The sequence below is a fragment of the Thrips palmi genome, unplaced genomic scaffold (genome assembly GCF_012932325.1).
Source record: "Thrips palmi isolate BJ-2018 unplaced genomic scaffold, TpBJ-2018v1 HiC_scaffold_17, whole genome shotgun sequence".
NCBI lineage: Eukaryota > Metazoa > Arthropoda > Insecta > Thysanoptera > Thripidae > Thrips > Thrips palmi.
In genome coordinates, this window is record NW_023144626.1 from 2,659,848 (window position 1) to 2,670,413 (window position 10,566).

At 61.1% G+C, this 10,566-nt stretch overlaps 1 protein-coding gene across 9 annotated transcripts; it reads left to right on the forward strand.

The window, feature by feature from the left end:
- The first annotated feature begins 244 nt into the window (after nucleotides 1–244).
- LOC117643788 (juvenile hormone esterase-like) lies at nucleotides 245–10,272 on the forward strand. Of its 9 annotated transcripts, none has more exons than XM_034382881.1 (12): nucleotides 245–565; nucleotides 5,315–5,453; nucleotides 5,937–6,114; nucleotides 6,200–6,349; nucleotides 7,631–7,790; nucleotides 7,863–8,048; nucleotides 8,139–8,323; nucleotides 8,453–8,633; nucleotides 8,796–9,055; nucleotides 9,602–9,755; nucleotides 9,824–9,962; nucleotides 10,036–10,272. In XM_034382881.1, the coding sequence occupies exons 2-12, from the start codon at nucleotides 5,398–5,400 to the stop codon at nucleotides 10,220–10,222; spliced, it is 1,836 nt and encodes a 611-aa protein (XP_034238772.1). In that variant the 5' UTR covers nucleotides 245–565; nucleotides 5,315–5,397; the 3' UTR covers nucleotides 10,223–10,272. The 9 variants fall into 9 exon arrangements, with proteins under 9 accessions (XP_034238772.1, XP_034238773.1, XP_034238765.1 ...); XM_034382874.1 differs by lacking the exon at nucleotides 245–565 and adding an exon at nucleotides 1,880–2,705 and having other exon boundaries at nucleotides 5,082–5,453; XM_034382875.1 differs by lacking the exon at nucleotides 245–565 and adding an exon at nucleotides 1,880–2,705 and having other exon boundaries at nucleotides 5,251–5,453.
- Nucleotides 10,273–10,566: the final 294 nt, after the last annotated feature.

A 10,566-nucleotide genomic window follows, 5' to 3' on the forward strand; every position in this document is an offset into this window, starting at 1 on the left:
CAGCAGTCGGTGCACTCGAAACTCATTATCAGGTGTTTTGCTCGAAAGATCGGCAAAGTTTGCAGCCCTGCACGGCCGCCGGATTTTCCTTGACGACTCATTGCTGCTGCTCTGTCGCTCTGTCTCTCTCACTCCTAAGGGACGCCCCACGAGTGCGAGAGAGACAGAGCGATGAGAGTAACTGTTCGGACGCAGCCCGCAACTCGATACGAGGCTTTGAATCGAATTGGGTGCGTCGCGTGGTTGAGTCAAGAATGTGGCGCCTCGTCCGTGGACTCCGTGGCCACGCCACTGCATAGCGCTGCGCCCGTCGGTGCCTCGGAGTCACGGTCACAGTGGACGTCGTGGACGTCGTGGGCGGCTGGCAGCTTGGAGGCAGAGTCAGTGTAGCGGCAGTTCTCCAGCGATGAGAATGCCGAGCCGAGAGGCCAGCCGACAGACCAGTGTGCACGCGTGTTGTTCGGCAGCCAGTCTGCCACTCGTCGCCTGGCCTCAGCCTTTGCCTCGGCCCCCAGCGCACCACCTGCCAATCATAGCGTCTCGCTCCAACCACCGGGAATAGCATGTGAGTCATCTGGAGCACACCAAATTGAAATGCAAGTGAAGTGGTCTAAGCTTTCAATGACCTGAAATAAACGTCACGAAAGAGCGGTCCATGGTAGAGCTGTTTGTTGGGAAAATAAGTTGTTCTCGTAGCCCCTCTGTCATTGTCCTTCAATTTTGCCTTCCATTGTGCCACTGATCTTCAGCTTTTGGATCAACAAATACTGATGCGGTCATCGAATCAAAGACTCGTCCCGTCTCGTCGTATTTTACGGACGGTGACGCATCGTCTCGGGTGTCCCTCGGTTTGCGCGGGAAGCGTGCCGGCGTCGCTACTCCACGCTCGAGCGCGGCAGCGCCTGCGTCGTCGCTACCCCCCGTGTAGGGAGACTCCGCGTCGCTGCGGCCGGCCAGCTGACCGATTCCGGAGAGTCGCTCTGTCGCACTGCACTCCGTGGGCCGTTGCCTGGGGGTGCGAGAGAGACAGAGGGACCGCACGCACAACTGGTGCGGGAAGCCAGCCGGCAAGCGGCGAGGCGGTGGCAAGAAGTGCGACGGTCCGAGTGACGCGAGTAACGGTGGCGTGGCAAGGTAGTTGTTGGTCGGCGCGGTCCCGGCCGCACGCTGCACGGGGATGTTCGCGCGAAGACGGAACTTACAAGGTGCGCCCCCACCCCGTCCCAAAGAAAAGAAACCCGACCACGCGCGAGGCCCTGCACTGTTAGGGCATTTTTCCCTCGTCGGCCCTTCCGCGCTTTCGGGCCGGCAGGCCGTATCGCAGTGCCGGCAGATACACAAGTCCCTATTTTCTTCTTTGCCGCCTTGCTGCGTACATATTCCATTTTGCAAAGCCGCCCGTGATTTACACAGAGCGTGGTAGTCCACTAGCAGGACGGGGAAGGGGAAGGGGTGAGGGGGAGGCCGATGATGTCGCCGTGAAGGGGGGCGGGGGCGGGGGAACACCGGGCTCACACTGGCCCATAAAGTGTTGTTTATTCCCTTACTTTAGCTATCTAATATCGTTTGTGTCTCCACTGAAGACTCGGGCGAGTGGGGGAAGGGAAAGGGGTGAGCGAGGTGAACAAGAAAATGGACGAGGGCAGTGGGGTGCGGCGGTGGAGGCTGTGATGGTCGTGGAGGCCGTGGAGGCCGTGGAGGCCGTGGAGGCCGACGAACGACACGCCGCACCGCCGCACCGCCGGTTGGCCAAATGGAGCGCGCCGCCGTTTGACGCAAGAGCGGCCGTGCCGCGGTGCGGTGCGGTGCGGTGTGACCAGTGTGACGCGCTCCAGGTGGGTGTGGCCGGGCGTGCCGATGGCTGCCGATGATGCCTGGCATCACAGACATTGCCGCCATGCTAATGGGGGCGCTCGGCCAGACGACCGCGCCAACGCTCTCGCTCGAATCCGAAGGATCGTTTCGCTCTGTTTCTCTCGCTCCCCTACGGGGCGCCCCGTGAGTGTGACAGAGACAACGTCAAAGCGGTCCTCCTGTACCGGGCGGCTGTTGGTGTGAAGTATTTGGACCGTGCCCGTTGGTTCGCGCGCTCATTTCGCTCCACAGTGCCCACGACCGTGCACGAGTAAGTGTATTTGCCGGAGGGACCTGAACGGGGTCACCACCACACTGTGGCGCGGCGTCGCTGCTCGGCCAGCTCGTCCTGCTTGTCTTGCTGTTCTGCGACATGGTCGCCAGTGCTTTCCAACTTGCATCAGCCAATGGCGGCAGTGCCACGTTGCCGGCCGGCTGCTCGAAGCGGCGGAGTGCGCGGAGTGGCCGCGGACGGGATGAGACAGGTGTCGTTGCAGGTGACAAGAATTGGTGCCCCCTCTCCCCCTCGCCCCGACGCGTCCCCGAGCCCTGCCCAGCCCTGCCGCGACATGTGGTGACACGCATTCGTACCGAGACACGCCCGGCAGCGACATGCAGCGCGTCTACGGGCCGCGAAGCAGCGCCAGCATCGCCAGCAGCGCGTCCTAGAGGAGTGCCGGGCAGTCTCCCTGTCTTGCAATCTCGCTGCCCGGGCGTCGAAGATGCTGCCACTCGTCCTCGCCGTCATGGTGGTCAAGCTGGTGCTGCTGAGTAGGGAGGTCGTGCTCAGTTTCCGCCAAGGCACTTAGCACGCCGAGAGCCTGGGCAAAGAAATTAATTCTCAAGTATAAGTGAGTAAGATATTTTTTCTTTTTTTTTGAGTCTATATCATTTCTCCTACCTAAATGTTCGCCTACCTGTCTATTTCGCCTACCTATATTTCGCCTACCTAATAAAAATATTGAATAAAAATATTCAATAAAATATTGCCATTTTTCGCCTACCTATAGTTCGCCTACCTAATAAAAAAATTAAATAAAAATATTCAACAAAAAAACGAAAAAATCGGCGGCAAAAAGTGGCAATACGAAAGTCTCAAGGAGACCCGCCGATCAGCTTCGGTGTTCTTATGGGAACCGGGCCTTCATCCGACGCTCCCTGCCGCGCAATTCGACAGATTAGTGGGTTCGTATTGGGCTGGCCCACCCGAAGTGCGCGCGGTTTCTGTGGTACAGTGAGAGTCCAGATTCAGAGGCCTTACCTCAGAGGGGTCACATTGGGTATTTGAACCCGCGACCCCGAGTGCCGAGTCTAGTCAACTCCTCTACCCTGACCGCTCAGCCACCGAACCAGCTTGTCGGCGGCGATGTCGCAACTCCTCTTGAGCTGCCGTTCGAGAAATCTGGTCCCGAAAAAATGGTACTTTGAGCGGTCTCGAACCCGGGACCTGCTGCTTCCCACATCATGCTCTTAACCACTGAGCCACCGGGACGCCATGGCACCCGCCCTGCCTGCGCTGGTACTCAATCTTCTCTGGATATACCTCCCCAAGCAATTGGTCGCCGAAAAAATTGTGTATACTACCGGTCCCGAACCCGGGACCTGCCACTTCCCACAACGTGCTCGTAACCGCTGAGCCACCGGGACGCCATGGCACCCGCCCTGCCTGCGCTGGTACTCAATCTTCTCTGGATATACCTCCCCAAGCAATTGGTCGCCGAAAAAATTGTGTATATAACCGGTCCCGAACCCGGGACCTGCCGCTTCCCACATCATGCTCTTAACCGCTGAGCTACCGGGACGCTATGGCACCCGCCTTGCCAGCGCTGGTACTTATTCCTCTCTGGATAGACCTCGTCAAGAAATCGGTTGCCTCTGCCGAAAAATATGCTCATGGCACTAGCCTCGAACCCGAGACCTGCCTGTCAGGAACGGAGCACTCTAACCACGGCGCTACCAGGTTGCTATGCACGCCACTAACCTAGCGCCAAACTTCAATAGCCACCCATCTTGCTTGATGCTGGACGAATAATAACTTCGGCGATGGGGTGAGCGCTGTGCGTAGCAACCAAGTAGCGCAGTGGTTAGAGTGCTGCGCTCCTGACTGGCAGGTCTCGGGTTCGAGACTAGTGCCATGACCATATTTTTCGGCAGAGGCAACCGACTTCTTGACAAGGTTTATTCGGAGAGGATTGAGTACCAGCGCTGGCAAGGCGGGTGCCATGGCGTCGCGGTGGCTCAGCGGTTAAGAGCATGATGTGGGAAGCGGCAGGTCCCGGGGTTTGGGACCGTTAGTATACACATTTTTTTTGGCGACCAATTGCTCGGGGAGGTATATCCAGAGAAGATTGAGTACCAGCGCAGGCAGGGCGGGTGCCATGGCGCCCCGGTGGCTCAGTGGCTAAGAGCATGATGTGGGGAAACAGCTGGTCCCGGGGTTTGGGACCGGTAATATACACAATTTTTTCGGCGACCAATTGCTTGGGGAGGTATATCCAGAGAAGATTGAGTACCAGCGCAGGCAGGGCGGGTGCCATGGCGTCTCGGTGGCTCAGTGGTTAAGAGCATGATGTGGGAAGCAGCAGGTCCCGGGTTCGAGACCGCTCAAAGTACCATTTTTTCGGGACCAGATTTCTCGAACGGCAGCTCAAGAGGAGTTGCGACATCGCCGCTGACAAGCTGGTTCGGTGGCTGAGCGGTCAGGGTAGAGGAGTTGACTAGACTCGGCACTCGGGGTCGCGGGTTCAAATACCCAATGTGACCCCTCTGAGGTAAGGCCTCTGAATCTGGACTCTCACTGTACCACAGAAACCGCGCGCACTTCGGGTGGGCCAGCCTAATACGAACCCACTAATCTGTCGAATTGCGCGGCAGGGAGCGTCGGATGAAGGCCCGGTTCCCATAAGAACACCGAAGCTGATCGGCGGGTCTCCTTGAGACTTTCGTATTGCCACTTTTTGCCGCCGATTTTTTCGTTTTTTATGTTGAATATTTTTATTTAATTTTTTTATTAGGTAGGCGAACTATAGGTAGGCGAAAAATGGCAATATTTTATTGAATATTTTTATTCAATATTTTTATTAGGTAGGCGAAATATAGGTAGGCGAAATAGACAGGTAGGCGAACATTTAGGTAGGAGAAATGAACAACTCCCATTTTTTTTTAAATCGACATAAACATGACAACAAATTTGATGAGCGGATTCGTTTGCACTTGAACTTACTCAGTGCATCTACTTCCGAAGCAGCACCGAGGTCAGGGACAATTTTATCACTGCTCTCTCTCTCTCTCTCTCTCTCTCTCTCTCTCTCTCTCTCTCTCTCTCTCTCTCTCTCTCTCTCTCTCTCTGTCTCTCTGTCTGTCCTGTTCACTGCGCTGCTCGGTCGACCCTGATAGCGGCACCGCCCATAGCGCGCCGTCAGGCCGACCAGCCGTTCGTAGCGTTCCAGTGCTCTCACAGCTGGCTGGCGCGGCGTGCTCGACGTAGGGGTCACGGCACCGAGTCACCGCGGTCACCGCGCCCTCCAGGACCCGGCCAGCGACATGCTCGCCCTGATGGTGGCAGTGGCCATCGTCGGCCTCGCCGGCCTCGCCGGGGCGTGAGTAAACCATGAAATTAGATTCAAACGCCGGACGCGTTTCGCGGGGCGTTTGTTTTCAACAGATTGCTTTGCCCGGCGTGCGTGTGAATGTCGTTGCTCACCACGAAGTGACTGCGGAGCGTGGAGCAGGCCCTCGTTCCCCAGATTTCAGCCGACGAAAGTCGTCCGCCAGAATTTGCGTTTAACCCAGTTAAAAACGGGAGCCGCAAGCACTGGCCGTGGCCGGCTGGTCGCCGGGCAGGCCAGGCGTTTGGCGGACAGTGTTTGCCGAATGGTCCAACGCGGCGGGGGCGAGGGCGGCCACGGCCACGGCGGCCACGTCGGCCACGGCCCCTCGTTAAAGGCGTTGGCCGTCGGCGCCCTCCACGAGGCCCTCAAGTAGCCGCCAGTCCAGCGCTCATCTGATTTGCAAATGGAGGAGCCCCTACCCTGCCCTACCCCCGTGTGTACCTTGCTGCCCTAATGCTGTACTGTCCCTAGGGAGCCCCCGCAGCCCCCGGCCGGTGGGGCTGGCGGGGCTGGCGAGCGCCCCTCCGTGAGGTACGCCGCTGGCGAGGTCCGGGGCCGCTGGGTGGAGGCGGAGCGTGGCGGCGCCGCCTTCGCCGCCTACCTGGGCGTCCCTTACGCCCGGCCGCCCATCGGACACCTGCGGTTCAAAGTGAGTGTCTTGGCCTCTTCTTGCACTGTTTACGGTGTGCGCGCCGCTCACCTTCGGGCCCTTCTGGCCCTCCTGGACGTCGCAGGCACCCAAGCGGCTGGACAAGCTGCCCGGGTCCGGGCCGCTGGATGCCGGCAGGGACCCGCCGCCCTGCGCGCAGATCAACATCCACAGCGCCGAGAAGGAGGTCGTCGGGCAGGAGGACTGCCTGTACCTCAACGTGTACGTGCCCGCGGTAGGTGGAACGGAACGCACCACCAGCATCGCCAGCGAAGCTCACCACCTCACCAGTAATCAGTGTGCTGACAATTTCCTCTATAATTAGCTGCTGATAGACTAGATTTCTTTCTTGTCTGCAAAAAATCAGCCGAGGGTTGCAAATGGTCTCTCTACCGCGGTTCTCCCTCTGCTGAAATACTCGCATCCGAGAAACTTCATCCCAGACACGTCGCGGCCTCCAGGATTTCCCCGCGTCACACGGTGTCTGAACCAGGGACCCATAAATCTACGTAACCAGTAACTTTCCAGGAGGGGAAAAATGGAGTAACTTTTCGAGCGCCGGCGGCTTTTCCTTGCAAGGAACCCACCGCCACTTTTTCATCGCAAATATCGAAATGTACCGTCGAAGAAAACAAAATTCCCCCGGCGCGCGAGAGCATAATGTAATGCCGGCCGTGAACGAGATTGTGTCCACCGTCCACCCCACGGCTGCGGGCACGGCTGCGCAGCGGCGCCTGCAGGCGCGGGCTCCATCGCTCGGCCCCTCTCGCACCCCTGCGCCACGGCCCAGGCGCGCGAGGGAGACGGAGCGACGACGGAAGTGGCGTTCGGAGGCGGCCTGCAGGTGAATGTGCCGCCGCCTCGCCTCGCCTCGCCGTTCCCGATTCGTTTTACATCTGAATGAGGGCTGCGGCAGATACCTGTTCCTGCCTCGCCGCGCCTCGCCGCGCCTCGCCGCGCTACCCGGGGCCTCGGCGGCACCACGACCGAAGATGATTCCCTCCGCCAGCAGCGCCGCCAGCAGCGCCGCCAGCCCCAGCATCGCAGCATCGGGCGGTGGCGCTTTTTCGCGGGCTTTGTTCTCCGCGCTCCGAATGCGCAAACACACTGAGACGGTCCGGACGGCCGGCGGGCCGCTCCCGAACGCCGCCCTCGTCGCCCTGTCTCTCTCGCACTCGTGGGGCAGCTCGGAGAGGCAGACCGCCGTTCGGACTTAAGCCGCTCCACCGCCTCTTCGCTGCGAGGCGGCGAATGCAAACAAAGCCAGTACAGCGCTTTGACTTTGTCTTACCGTGGCCGAGACCGTGGCCGTGTGTGTGTGTGTGTGGGGGGGGGGGGGGGAATGGGGTTGCCGTAGTGGTCCACGTTCCCGGCCTTTTGGAAGCCAATTATGAGGAAATCTGGACAGCAAGCGGCCGTGCCGTGCCGTGCCGTGCCGCCGTGCCTTCCGCTCGCGGGCGGGGCGGGGCTGGTCCGGGTGTTTGCTGTTTGCGTGAGACGTTAGTTTGTTTGCCAGAGGACGCCCCCGGCCTCGGAGGCCTTGCTGCCCGTGCTGTTCGTGGTGCATGGCGGCGCGTTCGAGCACGGCTCCGGGCGCCTGGACGCCTTCGGCCCGCACTACCTGCTCAACGAGGACGTGGTGGTGGTGGCCGCCAACTACCGCCAGGGCGCGCTAGGTGGGCGTTTGTACCGGGGCTTTCAAAGTGCGGCGTAAAACAACTTTTTTCACTGTTCATTTTTGTTCCAAGGATTCCTCAACCTGGACACGGAGGAGATCCCCGGCAACGCCGGCCTCAAGGACCTCGTCATGGCGCTGCGCTGGGTCAAGGCCAACATCGCGGCGTTCGGCGGCGACCCGGCCAGGGTGACGGCGCTGGGCTGGTCGACGGGCGCGAGCGCGGTGCACATCCTGTCGCTGCTGCCGTCCACCAGAGGCAAGCACTCCGTCACTTCGTCGCCACAGGTGCCACAGGTGAGGCCACAGGCCACGCGAGTGACTCTAATTCGGAGGTGGTGTTCCTCAGACCTCTTCTCGCGCGCCGCGCTGCTGTCCGGACACGCGTTGCTGCCGCGCGCCTACACGGAGCGCCACATCGCGAGGGCCACCACCCTCGCCGCCATCCTGGGGGCGGCCGACAACAGCACCGAGGCCGTCACCAGGACACTGCAGGAGGCCAGCGTGGACAGCTTGCTGCGCGCCTGTGACGATGTGAGCACCGACCGTTATTGAATCACGAGACCCATAAAACGAGGTTTTAAACGGGAATATGACTGCGTCAGAGTAATGTGTGACAGCCGAATTAACATTTGCTGCTCCCTCGCTCCGCGCGCCTCGCAGCCGCGCATGCGCGCCGTGGGGCTGCCGCTGCCCTCGCCGGAGAGACGCGACACGAAGGGCGCCGAACCCAAGCTGCTGCTGCAGGACCCCGAGAGCCTCCTGCGCCAGCCCAAGGCCCCCGCCATGCCGCTGCTGCTGAGCGTCAACAGCCGTGAGGGCAGCTTCCCCTTCAAGATATGGGGTGCGCCGCAACACTTTCCGGATTTGCCGCGTCCAGGACGACGTCCATGACGGCGTCCATGACGGCGTCCATGACGGCGTGGCGTCCATGACGGCGTCCTTCCGCCCGCCGTGCGTGACGCCGGTGCTTTGGAACGCCCCGCTGATGATGTTCTTTCGGCAGACTTGGCGCAGCGGTCCCCGCAGGCCCTGGACGAGCTTCTGCCGCGCCTCCTGCCCGCCGACCTGCTGCCGGGGGCGGACACCGCCGCCGCGCTGGGCCTGGGGGCGGCGGGGGCGGCGGGGGCGCGGGGGCCGGGCGGCGGGGCGGGGCCGGGCCCGGGGCCCCTCGGCAAGGACGCCGCGCTGCGCCTGGCCCAGCTCGTCCGCGACGAGTACAGCGGCGGCGGCCCCATCGCCAACAACACCGACGTGTTCCTGGAGGTGCGTAGCCAACCAGCCGTCGTTGGGCCGTCCATTGCGCAGTGGGCCTTTTTCTTAAAAAAAAAAAAAAACATCCTGTTTACGTCATGTCGTTTGAACCTTGGCCCATCTTCGTCGCCCCTCACGCTAAGCGTTACATGTTTCGGCCGCTATCTCCCCGGCCGGGCCTTGTTCCGGGGACCGCGCCTCGCCCGATACGCTCTCGTCATTAGTTACCCCGAGGCCACTTCGGCGACCCCGGCTTGCCTGGCTGGCTTGCCTGGCTTGCCGCGTGTTCCCGCCAAGGCCTTCGTTTTTCTTCCTCTGCCGATCAAAATGTAAGGAGTCGTGTCGGGAAGCAACTCATGTTTCACAAGCGCGCGGGCGGCGGGGCCCCAGCACGTCTCGCGGCACCAGGACGCCGCCTTCCATTTTTCACGGCCTGACCACTCGCGGCGATCCTTTGTGCGCCGAGATTCCCCCGCTTCGTCGTGTTTCTGTCGCCGGATGCTCGCCGTCGTCGCGGAGGCCGTCGTCGTCGTGGTGCAGATCGTGTCTTTGCTGCAGCTGCTGGGCGACACCTTCCTGCGCGCCAGTCTGTGGCGCGCCCTGGGGCTGGCCGCCAACATGTCCACCGAGGCCGCGCCGCTGCACGTGTACCAGTTCCAGGTGGACGCCGAGTACAACTACGCCAAGAAGCTGTACGGCATCAGCACGCCGGGTAAGCCCGCCACGGCTGAGAACACAGTGGAAAATTAAGTCCGGAAAATTAAATCGGACACATTGCAGGGGCGACTCACACGGACGACCTCGGCTACCTGGCTCGCTTCGACGCCGCCCCCAACCTCCGGCAAGACACTGCCTCGCGCGGCGTCGCAGCCAAGACGCTGCGCCGCCTCACCAAGACCCTCACCGACTTCGTCAAGGGGTAACGGCGTCTCCATTATCGCCGCTCAGTTCACAGTGCACCACCAAAAAAGACGAACTCGGTGTTTCGGCAGGGTCCCCTTCCCGGACGACTGGCCCCCGCTGCGCGCGGGCTCCACCGACGCGTCGTCCTGGCCGGCCCTCTTGGTGGGGCCGGGGGCGCGCTGGGCCGGCGGCCACCTGGACGGCGCGCACCAGGCCTTCTGGGAGTCCGTGTACCGGGACCTCCGCTCCAGGACGTCCAGCATCGGCCGCGTGTGAGGCCTTAAGCTTATCTGCTCATGTCATTAAAAAATTCTTTTCCATTAGCATTCGGTATTTCTTTTCAATTGACACTGGACAGCCTGCGAGGCGGTCCACCCGCCCCGGCGGCGTGTCCGGCGGGCTTGCCTACCCCGGCCTCCGCGGGCGCGAACAGGACGCGCCTCGCGATCCGCGACTTTGACTGTTGCGCCGCGCCACTGGCGATGCCCACGGCCATCGAAAGGGGACTCGTTGTGACCAAGGCTCAACTTTGGCTACGCGATAAAAACAGCCCACCGTCACAAAAAAAAGTCTGCGAAGGGCCCGCGCCTCTCCATTCGATGCCCAAATTCTTCCCGGGA